At 46.8% G+C, this 17,252-nt stretch overlaps 1 protein-coding gene across 1 annotated transcript in view; it reads left to right on the top strand.

Annotated features, from left to right (window-relative positions):
* Positions 1 to 281: 281 nt before the first annotated feature.
* LOC119112877 (uncharacterized) overlaps positions 282 to 17,252 on the top strand; it is a 66,996-nt gene continuing 50,025 nt past the window's right edge. Inside the window, exon 1 of the mRNA XM_037237168.1 lies at positions 282 to 514. Coding sequence (XP_037093063.1) covers positions 502 to 514 — 13 coding nt within the window. The 5' untranslated portion in view covers positions 282 to 501. The remainder of the gene's footprint in view (positions 515 to 17,252) is intronic.

Below are 17,252 nucleotides of genomic sequence, written 5' to 3'. Positions count from 1 at the left end.
CTGTCCCGTCCGAGTGTGACTCGACCCGCGTGTGACCCGGTCCGGGCGCTCTCGGGGCGTGGTCCGCTCCGGACTCAGTCCCGGTGCGGTGCGGCCCGCGTCGGTCACGCAGGTGGCGGTGCCGGTCGCCGTTCCGCCGCCGTCGATACGCGCCGGCTTCAGTGCGGGCCGTGGCAGTGGAGCGGCCGCGCCGGTCGCCACCGCCGTCCGGAATCCGTCCGCGCCGGAGCGAGCCGGCTCTGCGCCGGACCGGCGGCCGCGCGGCACGGCGCGCCCGTCAGCACTGCTCGAGGCCAGGGCAGGAACAGTGGGCCGATTGCGAGGGTGCTGTTTGTTGTTGAGCGTCAGGGTCGGAGAGAAGCACCGACGCATCGAGTGGTGGTAGAAGAAAGGGAGGTAACCCGATGAACACGCAGTGATTTACCGACCCCAAGCACTGCCACTTGTGCTCACCGTGGAACATTTGCATTTGATTTGGTGGTGCCAGAGGACAGACACGGGATGAGGCAAAAAGGTAAGGCTGGTTTTGAAAAAAGTTATAAGCAATCAAAGATGCGGAAAGAAAAAATGACTTTTCTCAAGACGTTTAGTGTCTGTTTCACCTCCGCTATTATGTTTCAGAGGTCATAACACCCATTCAACCTGCGGCGCTTTGGCTGGTGCACCAAACGTCTCCCTGAGTGCGCATGAGGCCTCCAAATTCTGTTATGGCTGCTCATTCAGAATGCGGATGCACCGTGGTGTAAATATTAGCGCTTCGGTACTGATAGCTGACGAGGGCATCTGACCTGGCTGTTGACCTGGCAGAACTTATCGTTGAAACGTCTGCTTGATTTCGCAACGAGAAAAGGCACTCTTGCCATTCAGCATTGACTGCGAAATGAAGAAATGACAGTCAAGCAGATGGAACCGTTATATGCAGTGTACGCCTTAAATATTTAACAATTCAGTAAGAAACACCATTTCTGGAGGCTGTTCAGGGTTCGTAATTTTGCACTCGCGATATCCGCAACCGCATCGCCGTGGACCCGACGTTAAAAAGAACATTCGCAGCGGTTTTAAACCACGCTCCATTTCCTCGCGGCCGTAATTCCAACTCACATTGCGCCTGATCGGCGGGGAACGCTCTTCCGATGGGGAGGCTGCTGTGTGGGGACGGCTGGACGATCGGTGGCTCGCACCGCCGCCCTGCGGCTGGTGAAGCGTGCCGTGCGCCCGCCGGGCGCCATCAGCAGCGCGCCGCCTCAGGGCAGTGCCTGTCCGTGCCAGCCCACGCACGCAGCGGTGCTCGAGGGTGTCAGGCAGGTGACGGGCCGTCAGCCTGCTTCACTCCGGGCCAAGGTGCTCTGCTCACGGCAGTTTCAGGTCAGACGGGCACTGCCTCTCGTGGGGCGGCTTGACTCCCAGAACTAAAACCGAAGCTGTTCACTGAGAAAAGTCTGGTGACATGAAGATTCACTAAAATACCGTGGTGAGAAATGAGGGTAGTCTTTTTTTCTGAGTGCTTGGATACGCCCTCGCACCTCCTTGTCACATGGTTACCTGGTGCTTTTTTGGACCCTGGGCCCATTATGAATGCGTACCGTACACCGCTCTGGGGTGATTGTTACTAAGCTTATGTAATGTTCCATTTGAAAGTAACTGTAACAAAAGTGAGTGTATGTGAGTGTGATGACTGGCAGATCTGGACGAAGTGATAGTGATAGCTGGGCAGGAAAAAGGCCAAAGACTTCAAAATTTCAGCTGCATGCCATCTTCAGGTGAAGGGTAGAGCCGGAGTCGGAGACGAGCGGAATATACGCAAAATGACCGCAGAACTAGAAGTGCTCCTCCAGAAAGCCCAAAAAGTTATCAGTCACGAGCGCAAGAGGAGCGAGTCACCACGAAGCACCGAATCAGGACAGAGAGCGAGAGATTTCGCCGATGGGTTCCCATTGCGACCAACTAATGAGTCACGTTGTTCTGACCTGCAAAACCTCTGGGTGGTTTTCCCGCTTCAGCACTTAGTGGTGGCTCGCCTCTTATCCCCCTCCCACCTTAACTCTTGCATGCAGCAAGGGGGCTGCAGATGATAATTTGTGGGCCTGCTGTTCTTTCTGCATGGCTTTCATCAACGTTGCGTCGCCTTCTTTCCGTGAACAGTTATTGACCACCTTCACAAAGGGCTTAATGGTCACTTGCTTCTCAAATATTTCATGATTTCATGCAACGCACAGGAAGCTCTCTGCTCTTTCGATGTTATTAACCGAAAAATGAATGAGAGGATTATGTGGAGCTACAGTCAGCCGAACAGAAAACCGGTGGCAGTTTTGCTTCAATTCGCATACATATTTTCTCAGAGCTTGTTTCAATTTTAATCAGATCGCTATCCTCATTCGATATCAGTGGGTGCAGTTCCGATATTGCTCCCCCAGTGACCTTGCGATTGACTGTGTAAAGCACTCCACCGTGACGGCAGTTCCCAATCACTGATGAACTAGGACAACTCTGGTGGGTCCACTGCCCGTACAAGAAAGTGAAAACACGCGCTGCCAGCTCGGCCGTGGACCGGAGAGAGAGATATGGCCAGCAGCAGGCTGAAGAGGCCGCCCATCCCGCCGACTAAGCTGACGAGCTGGTGGGAACGACACTCCTTTACCACTTGCTCCGGGATCCTGGGCACCTCCACGGATATATTCCATAACCTCGTGCGAGTAGCGTATCTTTCCATGACGAGAGTGATCGAGATCGTAATGCTGGTACCGGCAGACTGGCGGACAGCGACATTCTCGCAAACCTTTGGGCTGGATCCATCTGATGGTTTAGTGCTTGTGCAAAGCAAAACATGCTAAGCCGGTACATATGAATTACATCGATCTCCCTGCAGTGCAAACTCCGTTTTAGCTGTTTAGAAGAATGCAGTTGGAATGAACATTCAGTCACAGACTACGCTAACAGTCGAAATAAAATATGATTACGCTTATATGTTGATTCCGTGGGCGGTGTCAGTGACCGAATAGTCATTAAAACACATGATACTAAACGGTTAAGATGTATTTTTATTGCGAGGTGATTTTAATTCAGCGGAAACTCATTTTGAACCGGACGAAATTGTCCATTCAAAATGTGTTTCCCCAGATAGAGGAAGCTCCACGCAATCTCTGACAGTGAACAGTTTTTCGCATACATACTTGCGACTATTACGAATTATGCGTGTTACTCTTCCGCTATCATCGGTATTTGTGATTGAAGGAAATGTTTCATATTTGAAGACAGTTTGTATTTTTTGTGACAGTTTTCATATTTGTTTCATCAGATGTGATGAAACGAGCCCACTTATACCTGTTGGTATATTTTTAAGAGGAAAAGACTGTTCTAGACAGCACAAGGCTCCGTCTAGTAAATACGCTCCTCAATACGTCATGATTTGATTACGCCATCGCGCCTTGCACAGTGACTCGGAGCCCATTGACAACCGTTATATCTAGAAATTGCGCCGACGATGTCGCACCAGATATGAAAGCCTCGACAATGATTTATTTTGGCCTTGATCGTGCATGGCTTATGGAAAGGCAGGATTTGAGTGACGTTATTATTATTATTATTATTATGTCATGAATGCCAAAGTAGCTTTGAAGCACTCTCCTCGATAAACCTTTCCCTATTTTCGCGGGCACGTAGCTCAGAAACTAGAAGGACTTGGGCATTAAGAATGGCAGGATTGTAAACAGCACCAAAAGGTCTTCCAGATGCCACTTCAATTCAAAACGCTATACAAATGTGGAACATTCCCTCAAAGTGAAGGGCCCGCTGGGCAAGTTAATGGCTCTGGTCGTCGCGCAGCCTGGGGCCAGTCCTCCGACTGTCCTCCGACTGCTGTCTTAGAGGCGTGTCGGTCCACCAGACGCGATACGCCGCCGCCACGGTCTCCAGGGTCCGAGTTCCTCCGGGGTCAGCCGTGTCGCTCGCTGCACTTAGTTACGCTGGCGCGGCGACATCCGGCAGCGGCGCGAACTCGAGCGCCGTGGAGACGGCTCGCTGGAAAAGAGTCGCAGCAGGTGCTGACGGCGGTAGCCGGCCAGCGCGGCGCAGCCCAACGCCAGCAGGAAGCGGGCACGCCCCGCCGGCTGACAGGTCCAGCCGGGCAGCCGTGACAAGGTGACGGTGTGAGGAGTCAGGGCTGTCCGGCACAGAGCGGTAGGCCAGACTGCGCCGGAGCAGTCACACCAACTCACTCACGGCAAACTTTGAATGTTGATTTCAGACTCGGCGCGTTGAGCTGGTTACCCACGGGATACCTGCCAGCGTCTTTGGCATGCGGAACACGCTTTGAGCCCTTCGAAGGATCTTGGTCCCGGCGCGATGTTGTGAAGGCAAAGCGTGGACTCGGTACATACATTGCCAACAGATCAGAATTTCGAGTAGCGGGCTAATCGCATTTAGTGCTGTTTTTCTTCAATACATTTGCGTGCTAACCACGGGAATTTGGGTCCTTTTCAAGTGTTACTACAGGTAGCAAACAAGATTGGCGGCATCGTTACGACCGCGTTGGTTCCGATTTCTCTGCTCCTAGAACTTGGTGGTGCCCATGGCTTTAGGATGTCCTCTATCATTTATCGTGTAAAACTTTGGCTAGCGGACGTCACAGACTCAGAGATCACTTGGGTCATGCAGGTGCTGAATATTTGACAGTGAGGTCGCGCTCGGCGGCGTTCAACTTTTATGTGCTTGTCGGCAGTGCACTGGTGAGTGCTTGTGGTCAGGTTGACAGTAGTGGTAAGTGTTTAATGATCGACACAAGGTCATTGGTATGCATTGGAAATCATTAATACACTACGGGTGTCGATTTATATTATTCTGGGCGAGCCTCCGTCCCCCCCTCCCCCATCCTTTACAGTGTCCGAATAGGCACTCAGCGATGAGTTTGCCCCCTCCCCTCCCCCCAGTCCAAACTTCTGGAGTCCAAGTACAAGTCGGGAAGTAAAGATGATAGCTCATAATATCGATTTTAAAGAAGCTTTCTAGTAATCGTTTCAGCAGCAAAAGGAGCAATGGAAATTACGCCTATGATGTAATGCTCAGTTGAGTATAGCTAACTGGACTGTCGAAGTGTTTTGCCATTATTCAGCGGTGCTTAAAGTTCTGCAGAATTCAACAAGTTGCAGTATTCTGCTCCGACATCTTATTAGAGCATGAGAATAAACTGGTCGTCAATATAAGTATCCGAAAATATGACTTACTTCTAGATGTTTGGAAAAACCTTTGAAATGTGCCGACCTCCACTTCGACGGGAATCTTCAATGAAACAGTTACGAAAACCTGACGATTGACACCACCCGACTAAACCGACAGTGGTAATCGTTCGAAGATGTCAGATGATTTCTAAGCTGATTTATGTCATTCCCTGCGTGGCTAGTCACAGTACAAAATGCAATACAGTGCTCATGCAAATTCAAAGTTAAATCATGGGCTTTATCTGGCGCGGCAGACCACTCGAGGTGGCCCGTGAAATACTCTTGCTGAGTTCAGAACAGGTGGCTAAGTAGCTCCCGTGCGTTGCATGTACAACGCCCTAAAGGTTAGCTGGATCGTCCGCCAACTACAGTGTACTTCCGAGTGGTCATTTATGTTGGGAAAATTTCTGAAATACAAGAGTGGTTGATTTATCATGTCGGGTATTTCATCACATAGGAAAATAACAAACTGGATGTAACTTGTCCTCAAAGCTTCACAATTCACACTGCTGTCACAAGCCAAACACACAAAGAACCCTATTTTGCTGAAATTCCCCCAACTAAATGCAGTGCAACTGTGAAGCCTGTCAGGTAAAACTCTGATACACTAAGTGGTGTCTCGCAGACAGGCATTTGGGGTATGGGAATTTGCGTAATGTCATACTTATCATACATCTGTATGTACTGTGATGTCTATGTATTAATGTAAGGCCTCTGAAAAGCAGGGTGCTGTGGGAACTGAGCATGGCTGTTCGTTTTTGTCGAAAACAAATCGAAAAAGATCTGAGAACTTTGACTAGCATCTATGCTTTGCAGCACGTCAACGACATACTTAATGATCACACCACGAAAAATGAGCATGTGCTCAAGGTTAGGATGTCAGGCAACGCACAAAATTACAGGAACTCAGCAGTGAATCATACAACACGCCTAAACACAACCACCAAATTCGTGTCATCGTATCCCATTCATATATGCTTCGTAGGTGTGGTTCGCAGAAAGATAATTTCAGCATTGTTTTCTGTTTCACATACCATCAGCGTCAGCATTTTTAATTCGAGTGAGACATTGCGTTGTTTATCGACGTTTTAGGGTACCAACTGCAATTGCCATTTTGCACTCAGGTGATTATTATTACGAGCCTTGTCAAATCCTGCGGGTGGCCATTCTAACGCCGAGTCGGTACATATTACATAGATAAACACAGAACACGTGATGATGATTGGTATTATAGAGCGCGTCGGCTGCTGAGGCCATTTTGCGCTCGCTTGAACTCAGGTGGATGAGAACTTAAATGGTTTGAAATGACCTTGCAAGTGTAGCAATAACTCCAGTCATTTGTTTGCTATGCTGGATTATTAGTTGCAAAAACAAATTTTCACAAATAACGGGGGGATTTTCGCAATCGGTGCCAAGCTTTATGCGGCATGAGGTGAGGATGTAATTATTGCTTCCTGTCAATGTTCACCAGTGGTGCAGTGCAGTTCTGTGACAGAAACCCTTCCTTCAATCATAGGCTCATTTTAGCACCTGAACGAAATAGTTCTATGTCAAGCACGAAGCACCCACACAGCTAATCTCAAACCAATTCAGCCCCAACAACATACAACACTTTGATCCACATTGAGCTTTAAGGGCGCACCAACTGCACTGGTTGTTTGCACCAGCACTTTGAGCAAGGACTTAGGAGAAATACTGCATATGTCACCATGATTCGTAATGCCTCCTCTCGCCGTTGAACGATACCGCGACCTTAAAGCTCACCATACGTTTAAATGATAGTTAATGAACACGCGGGTATGCCTATTTAGGCTACCTACTAAAAGACGGCTTCCGAACTGGTGTCCTTCGCGACCGAATGGGCTGTCCGAGAATCCCGCCAAGAACTATACAGGCCCTCGCCAGGTGCTCACAACATCCGAGAGCTTGCGCCAAGCCTTTTAAGATAATTTTGACCACGATCAGAAGTTTTTGAACCTTTCACGGAAACATGTAAAGGGGTTGGGATGTTCCGACACAAGTCAGTATAGTTATCTATGAGGCTCGCAGATGCGCTATGGAGGCATTTCCATGAAACCCCTCTCAAAAAATTTTCACAACGTGTTTTCAGTGTTGCGGCGCTGGAAGCATTCGATAAGCCAAATACCGTGATGTGCTCTTGTTTTGGCCCTTTCTCGTGGTGTTCTTGCAGATTCATCCGCGAGTTTATGATGGTTATTTTTGGTTACATAGTCAGTTATGGCGCTGTTCCTGATTTCTTCCTTTGCGAGTCCTATTCCCGTAATGCCTAGTAATTATGTTCAGCTTCTTACATGATGTAACACAAAACGTGATTTGTGATTGAAACTTGCACAGCTCGCCCAACATTGATTGAGAGTCAACTGAAGTTCACTTTATGTGGAAATCGTGCTCACGGACGCCATATCTGAACGGCTCGATAATAACATTTTACTTGCCCGTGAATGCCGCATGACCTATGGGGTAGCAGGATTTCAAGAGATTTTGGACGTTTTGACCATTGGACGTTATAAAGACTGGATGTTTCAATAAGCATCCACCCTGACAGGAAGTGCGTGGGCGCGGGTGATGACGATGAGATCTCCGTCTTGTGCGTACACTTTACACTATACAGTGTGCAGTGTACGGTGTGTGCGGCGGGCGCTAATATGGGTGATTTTATCTGTGGCCAGCTGCACGAAAACGGCCAAACATTGCGTGCGCCGACGTCGTGAAACCTTGGGGAATTTTTTCACTGACCGGGATTGTGTTGGCAACAATGTTCCAGTTACCTGGGGGTTATGGGTTATCGCTGGACGTCGTTATCAACAACTTTTCGATCCAGATCCAGAAACACGGAGCACGTGCTCAGCCACTGCAGTGACCATCACCTCGCCTCTTCTATCTTGAAGGTAAAACGCAACAGAACAGTAGCAAAGAAAAGAAAGAAATAGTGTGCACAACAATCGCCGAGCGAACACTGATATGCTCCTACAAGGTCTAGCCACGGCCGCATGGAGCCCTATGCTGCTTGTCAAGCTTTCCCCATACCAAGAGGTCCAGATTCGGAGTCCGATGGGCCTCTCTTTGTAGGACGCCATTAAGGAGCTCATGGCACATAACTGTGCCCTTTGTCACACCGAAGCAAGGTCCTGTAACGATTGGTTGGACGGCCTGGTTTATACAAACACATACACATTGGGCTTCAAATTGACACCGGCCTAGTGATCTCATATGCCAATTTTGGTACCTGATTGTAGTAATTGTAAAACATCTACAATGTTTTGTTTAAAATTTTGCTAACACACTTAACAAATCGACACCCATGGAGCACTACACCTTTGGTGTAACGAGCCTATGCAAATAAGGTGGCCGTCAAATCTGACTTTCGAAATTCGAGTTTTCGACAGGCGAATTACGATAGATTTGGTGAGATTCCATTTATTTTCTCCATCATATGATGAGTTCCTGATGGCTCAACGAAAATTGCAGGCCAGCCTGTGGCAAGCCACATTTAACAACGACGTAAGAAATTGATCACTGATACAGCAGTTTTGTACTCGAACCCTAACCATGTCCGTGCATACTCCACTTGACCCTCTGCATACATGTGAATTAACGGTATGTGTTACAAGCTGGTGGTGAGTCAATTCAAGTCTAGGCCATCCTAAGCTAGTACTTGTCAAAACGCACAGTGAAACATCGCGGGGGTGTATTTAGTTTCAGAGCCTGTCGTATTGCCAGAGCATGATGGTTTTAGACTGCATTTATCCAACAGGCCATGTAATGTGTCATAGGCTTGTGCGATTCAATATTCGAGACATCGTGAGACCCGGTAACTTGCTGCAGAACGCAGCGACTCCCTCTACGTGGAGTGCGGGCGACGAGGCGAGCGCGTTGTACGCGGCTCGGGGCGCCGCATCGCATCGGCGCGGAAAACATGTACTATCGTTGACGTTGGACCTCCATTCCTTCTCTTGATCAAGCGCGGACTTAGAAGTATGTGCAATTCATTACAGCGTCGGGCTCCATGATGTGATTGAGCATGTAACAATCATTGCAACGAGTGAACGGTACCAATTTGTCAACCACTGATACAAGGCAAACAGCCAGGGACGCACTTATTTGGTTCTGGTGGCTTTCACTCGTGTAGCATTGGTGTGGCAAGTCTGCTGTCAGAGTCAAACGCGGATATTTGGCTTCGGAAACTACATTCGAACTGAATGTGATTACCTCCAGCTTCAACGACGCATTACTCTTAGCGTGCTGTTTATTGCAAGTTAGCAGAACATTGGGAGGATAGGCAGATGAGCCGGTTGAAAATAGTAATGGATAATGCTGCATCAGCGCAGAGAACGAAGCCAAACTATTTCTTAACTGTCATTTACGGCTAAAAGGTCGGGTCGATTCCAGTCATTGCGAGCCCTTGGATGACGTTTAAGGAATTGGGAAATGCTGATTTCAGACAACCGGCAAAGCTGGAGATGGCGATAACCGCATTCCCTACCGATGACTTTGCAAGGCCGGTCATTTATAAAACGGCCACGAAGTCAGAGATGGCTGAGTTTGGCTTCGTCCGATACCAGGCAATATGCGCACCAGACCATCAAAGGTCACAGACTAATCCTGCCATCGATACTAGCCGCATTGAACCACGACTGGTATTGCCTTCTCAGCATCGTGTGATTCCGCTGTCGGGCCCCATTTTTACGGTCAGCATTCGGTTAAAGAATGAGCAAGCTTGTTCGTGCCGCTGCTGCTCTGCACTGTTTTGCATGCGTTATGCCATCCCCTGATGATGACTGAGCATTGTCATGAGCTAGATGGGAAACGAACAATGACCACGGGATACTCAGATCATTGATTTGAGTGCGCAGGGAGAATGCAGACTACTATCTGCGACTGGCTGCGACTGCGCACTGAAAATGAGTACAATTTTCTGGGATAATCGCAGTCATCAAAACCCTCCCGTTTCAGATTGAAAATGGCCATTAGCTGATGACCAGTAATATACTTATATCGACTTATTCAAGCGCCCCTGAGAGTCGTTTGAACATGCTGGAGAGCACAGAAATTCCAGAATCTAAAGGACTAGTTTATGTATGGCTGAACGTTCCTCTTGTACACATATTGAATACCGATATTCCCAAGCAAAAAAAAGAAAGACACTCCGTTGCAAAACACTGAGCAAGTGGATGTTGCACTAAAACGCGACCACGGCGTAAACAAGAACAAAAAGAAGCCTCTCCGTGACAAGCTGTGGGAACTACACTCACGACCCGCTAGTACCCTGACCTGTCCGCGGTGGCGAGGCTCTGCGCGGTTCCACGCCTCGTTGATTGTGGGTGCTGACGCCACCCTCAGTCACAGGACACATTTATGCCTTAATGTGCGCTTTCATTCCCCACGAAACTTAGCACCCCGGCTGGCGTAGCGGTGAGCAGCGAAATGAACTGACTGGGGCTGGTTTGGTGAGAGCCACGACCCCGCGCAAGTTCAAGTCAAGTCCTCCCCCACCACCACCCGTTGCTCCACAGCGCATACAGGCCTGAAGTGTTGTTATTCCTGGGCGCTGCCCACAAGCTACGGAGTGACACCATTTTGCGCAGGGAAGTGGCAATGCAGTTCTGTGATTCTGTTCTGCAATGCAGTGAGTTCTGTTCTGTTACTGGAAACCACGCAAGCAAGGATGTTATCTACGCATTGACACGTATTTTAATGGTCTGGGCGAAGGACGACAGTCTTCTGCAGATTTTGAGGGGTGCTTCTTCATTCAACATCTAGTCGTTAGGTGGTGCAATTTGCGACGCCAGTGGTAACCGTTGGTCATGTAGTGCATTTTTGGCTCAGGCGCTTACCCAGCGCCGATCACGTCATTGGTTTGCGTTCTGCGGGTGACCTTCACACACGAGCGTCATGAGGATTGGCGAGCCCGGACCAGTGTCTGAGCGTTCCGCGGGTGACCTTCACACACGAGCGTCATGAGGATTGGCAACCCCGGACCAGTGTCTGAATAGCTCGCTGGAGTCAGTCGAAGACGGCAAGATGTTTTTTTTTAAATAAATTTGGTCCGAATCCTTTGAATGAATGGATTTCTGGGATCAGCGCTCACGCTAAGCGGTGCTTGTTGTGTGAGCCCTGACTCCCACCATCCCATCGCGCAATTCCAGGCAACGGCAGAATTTAGTGGCGAAAGCTTTACGTGCCGCAATGCTCGACACGGTCCGTCCTGCCCTCTGGCGTGAACTGACCTTGAGCGCGATTGCTGCCACCGGCCGCAGGCCATACCTGCCAAGGGCAAATAGCGAGCGCCCTAAAGCGACTCGAACCCATCCCGCCACGGGTGGGTGGGTCGGAATGCAGGCGCTCGAACCAACTGAGCCACCGGGACGGACAAATGTGGACGAAATATGTGATGCAATTCATTCGAAAGCTGAGCTCTCGGTGATTCCATTGGTATGTGTTATTTCAAAATTCACACGGACAAAACGGACAAACGGACAAAATATGTGATGCAATTCATTCAAAAGCTGAGCTCTCGGTGATTCCATTGGTATGTCTTATTTCAAAATCCGACCAGGGTTATTTTCAGTAGGATTAGACCGTTCAAAAAAAGACTGAGTACACTGACTGAACGACTAGGCATCTCCCTCTTTGTCTTCCATCTTCTTCCTTCTTTTGTCTTCCTTATCTGCTTCTTCCCTTCTTCCTCTTTGCTTGCGTCATTTGTTGGCTTCTTTCCCTGCAGCAATTCTGTCAATCTCAAATGTCATTGAGTCATGTCATTGTCAAATGTCATTGTCAATGGGATGCTTGTAGGTAGAGCAAGGGGAGAATGCAGGATTTTACACTGGGAAAGGGGAAACGCAGTTCAAAATTTTTGTTGAGAAAAATAAGCACCACGGAGACGAGCAATCAAATTTCTGTGACGGGCACAACGTCGCACATTTTTAAGCCAATCAATTCGATGCGTTTCTGCCGAGGATCATGCACATGCATAACAACGTGCGTAATGATTTCATGAGGGAAGAAATGCGCCCCCGCTGCCCACTTAAATGTGTCCCTGGATAATGAATATAGAAGCAAGGACCGCCATGTTTTCAAAAATGGCTTCGTCACAGCCGCAGCGCTAGGGTAGGTTCATTTAAACGAAATTATAAGAAACAGCCAATTTTAAGCATCAGAATGCATGAATCTTTGTAAAAAACAAACATGTACCTTATGTTAGATGCCTTTGTCGAAGAGTGTAATGGCAGATCAAGCAACAGTAATGAAATAGTTCTGCTTTCCTGCTTGCTTCTATGATAAACATATATATATATATATATATATATATATATATATATATATATATATATATATATATGTCTATATATATATATATGTATATATATATATAATTTAGCCCCTGACATTACCACCTTGGTGATTTTATGTTGACAGATGTTGTATGACATGATTCGCCGATTAATGACGTAATAGGGGTGTAAGCGTGCTTAGCCGTACCAATCTTCAAGCTGCTGATCTAGAGGTTTCAAGGTTTTGCGAGAAAAACTGGAAATGGCTCTCTTACAATGGAACTCGGTCTAGGCGAGATGGAGGATCTCATATGCCGTACGTAAGTGAGACCAAAGTGACCAAAGTGTATTGGCTTTAAAATGGGTAAGAGAAAGGCCAGAATACGTTGGCTGGAAAAATTTGGGACTATCTCAAACGGGTCAGTCATTTCCTGCATCAAGAGATCCTCTTCAGATAGATAGAGAGAGAGAGAGAGAGAGAGAGAGAGAGAGAGAGGGAGAGAGGAGAAGAGAGAGAGAGGAGGAGAGAGGAGAGGAGAGAGAGAGAGAGAGAGAGAGAGAGAGAGAGAGAGAGAGAGGGGATGAGGGAGAGAGAGAGAAAAGATCGGGGGAGAGTGCGGAGAGGAGAGAGAGGATAGAGAGAGCGAAGAGAGGAGAGGAGAGAGAGAGAGGGGGAGATCGTAGGAGAGATCAGAGAGGCGAATAGAGGAGGGAGAGGATAGAGAGAGAAGAGGAGATAAGAAGGAGAGAGGGATCGGAGTGCGAGAGGGTCATAGAGAGAGAGAGAGAGAAAGAAGGAGAGAGCTATCACTGCATCTACAGGCTATTGATCTAAATTACGAGATCACCTCACATGTAGAGCATTTCTCGGCTCCATGACACCTTGTACTAGTTTGCCCCCCAATCACTGCCAGCAAAATGTTTCATGACGCGATTACGCGCATTGTGGAGACGTGGTAGGATATCCAAAGAAGGCCTTCTATGTATTATTTCATAATCACCGATGCCATAATGACGGGGTGCCATGAACATCATCATCATCATCATCAACATCAAACCACCGATGCCATGATGATGAGGATGGTTTCTAGGTATAGCATTGTTCTTGTTTTTGAGCAAACTAAAGGCATGAACTGGATATATGTATATACAATGTCTCATTTGATATAACAAACTCATTCTCAGTTGAATATATGTGGTTTATCTGTTGCATGTTGATGAAATTGCATGAAAGTAATACTTGCCTGGGTAGAGCGTTAAATATATACTACAACTAAAAATAAACATAAAGACTTTAAACAGCTTTCAGTGCATCAATCTGTCGTAAAAACGGCTGTTTTCGAATTTGAGCTAACAGTCGCTAGTGCACTGTATCTATAATCATCCTGGTCTAGAATATTCACTTTTTTATTCTTAATTATTTGACCTAAACCCCTCAGAGGGGATGTCTCACACTTGCTGATACCGAAGCAAGGATCAGATATGGTGGCATATGCTAGCTTGTAATTATTGGCATACTTTTCAAGCGGAAAAGGCTGCCCTAGACGGCACAATTCTCTGTTTAGCAAATATGCTGCTCAATGTGTCATGATTTGATTACGTCATCGCACCTTGCACAACATTGCTTGAGAGCCAAATGACGGCCGATACATGGGTGTCGATTTCCCAGATGATTTGGGAGAAAGCGGAGTCGTGGAAGTCGCCACAAGGGGACAAATATGAAAAACTTTGCGGATTTGGTCCACTTGTGTTCTGACTATACATATATATGTATATATATATATATTTATATATATATATATTTATATATATATATTTATATATATATGTATATATGTGCAACCTACACATCAACATGTATTTTTAAGCTGATGTTCGTGGTCATAGCAATCACAAGTGGAAGCCTGACAGTTTCTATCAGCTTCGTACAATTGCACCTGATTTGTGAACCGGAAGGGGTGCAGTTGCAGCCTTCTCTACCATACTGAAAAGTGAAATCTGTCCGTAATTTACCATTATATGCTATTGTATTTTGTGGTGCATTTATTAATGTCTCCACAAGAACGCAGCATCCGCAATATCCGTGGCTATCGCAATGCGTTTACACAGAGGTTCTTGACACAAAAATTGCATCCATCAAACAAAGGCATTTCAATTTATGTAAAACAAAACATCAACACTCCCCCACGCATCACTTCAGAACCTGGTTATCAAAATTTTTCACATACCCTTGGGCAGGTGTCCTCTTGAGAACACATCTGCCCTGTTCGTTACAAAACACGCGCTGAAGCCTGCTGTTCTCCTGGTGGACAGTGTTCTGAGCTAATGTGCCTCTGAGGGGAAGTGACCCTAGAGGTTGTTTCATTAGTGGGTGTGTCCGAGACTGGATACACACCTGAGGTATCCATATGAGGTAAAATGGGCGTTGTAGTGATTTATAGATGAGTGCCATCCTGCACTTGTGAACCGGCTGTCACTGAGGCTGTGAAGTGGCATCTGAAGGTATGTTGCACGTAATCCGGAGATTGGAAATGTTATAATGTCGCAGTCATTTAGATTATTGAAACCAGATGTAGTTCTGGCCCCTGCGATGTGGTGGTACTTGTGAGTGATTTGCCAAAATAATGGTGATATGAGTAATAACGTTAATAATGATAAGCAATGAGCTGAACCCAAAACCACCCATGAAAACCATTCAGAATAAATTGGCTAAGAAGTTAAAATTTATGCGACATGTGAACAAGTGACATCCGCGAACGCAATGCCCGGAATATGGCCGCATTTTGGCATGTGATATGCAATCGAATAATTATAGCGATGAAACCAAGTCACATTCCTGCCCTCCAAAGTTACACGCGTGGTTACTGCGCTCTGCGAGGTGAAGCGACACTTAATTTGATTACCCTGCAAAACCCTAAATACGTTAACAGGAGCTAACCAGATTAGGGTTTAGGGACTATTAACACAATTTGCTGGAACCGCCGGCATATTTTGCGCCGGCTTTCTCCTGCGTGATGCCGACAGAGCAGGGATACTGCCGCATTAGCGCGATCGGGTCTGTGTCACACTCCGGATGGGTCGACACGCCCCTGACGTGCTGGAGACAGCGCACGGGGATACACTGGTTGGCAGATATTGGAAATCGGACACTGACATCACCGAGAAAACCCTGGATACCGGGGTCCCAGGAAAACACAAAATTATTTCTGGCATTCTTGATGTGAGCGTTACATCACTAATACTTAAAAAAGATTCAAACGACCCCTGCCCAAAAAAGTATGTTTAAATATTAGACAATGAGAAGTACTGTTGAGTTATTTCAAGGTTGTTTCAAAAACGCAGATTATTTCAGCCTTGGTGTAGGAATAAACATATGTTATAAACCTTATGCATGCACATTTTACTCGATATTTTCTACGTATGGTATATATGTGTATATTTCATTAAAAATGGCAGCATATCTGACATCGACTTGCCTTTCAGATAATGATTTTACAAATAGATAGCTCGAACTTACCTTTTTCCCATCATCGAAAACTGTGAAGGACGATTTCTATATGATTTCGTAACGTTTCATTGGTCCTGTCAACATCATCAGACAACATAGGCACGACTACACATACAATATGCAAAATATTCGTTGTCGCGTCAGTTCAGAATAAACACTTCTGTGTTTCTTTCGCCCAAAATATGCCACTTAGTTCATGAAAAAGCTCTAATCGTGCAGAGTGCTCCCAGATACCTCACATGATGATAAACAGTGATAAGCACTTTTCCGGCAATGTCGCCCCCCCCCCCCCCGCCTCATTTTGCGGCATATTTCTAAGTGCCAGAGGCTGTCCAGCCCACAAGGACAGTGTGCCCCGCACATTAGAGCACTTCATGGATTAGATCAATCACGGATTGTGATCAATCCGCGGTCTGGATTGAGCCGTGTCAGAAATTGCCACCAAACACGTATAAGGACCGGACCGGATATTCAAAGTTGCCAGCACACACGGATTGTAGGTATTGAAAACCAGTTAAATGGACATTTCACTAACATCACTAAATTGTCCCTCAGATGCTCAATGAAGACACCGACTCAGAAAAGAGCCTTTGAACCAATAAAATACAATACTTTCATTTAGGAACAATGCACAAAAAGGCTTCATAAAATATATCTCGGTCATATATTCCACAACCAATTTTATGATCAACGGATCATATTGAAAAATTGATGTCAGCGAGTGACACACATATGCGGCTGTTGGAACTAGAGCTCCCATTCTTTCCAAGTAGCTCAATATATAATCCTTCAATATCCTATGCTATCTTTACGTAGCTACCATTCCTCCCGATCCTGTCAGCAACCACATTTTACCCCAGGTGGCACTGGATCTCAGAGTTGAAAAAGGGGCAGAAGTATGTTTTCCTTCGTAGAAAGCACGCCACGGGGTTAGCAATGCAAGCTCCTGGCTCAGAAAATTAGACAGGTAACTCCATGTCAACCCTGTAGTTTATGACTACCTAGTCAGTCAGCCAAAATTCCTGAGTTTAACGCCAGCTTCAAATTACGTATGCTGCTTCCAGCATTTCCAGGTGGTCTGTCGTGACAAAGATTGTTGTATCGTCGTAATTAATTGTTCGTCCACTTACATGCCTCAAATGGAGATTTGCTACGATTTGGAGTAGTTACGCGATCACCCTTGGCAATTGGCTAATATGCATATGATATGTTAGGCGCTAACAGTCATGACAGATT

Source organism: Pollicipes pollicipes, unplaced genomic scaffold (genome assembly GCF_011947565.3).
Source record: "Pollicipes pollicipes isolate AB1234 unplaced genomic scaffold, Ppol_2.1 Scaffold_7261;HRSCAF=8764_pilon_pilon_pilon, whole genome shotgun sequence".
Lineage (NCBI taxonomy): Eukaryota > Metazoa > Arthropoda > Thecostraca > Pollicipedomorpha > Pollicipedidae > Pollicipes > Pollicipes pollicipes.
This window is presented reverse-complemented; position numbering and strand designations above follow the sequence as displayed.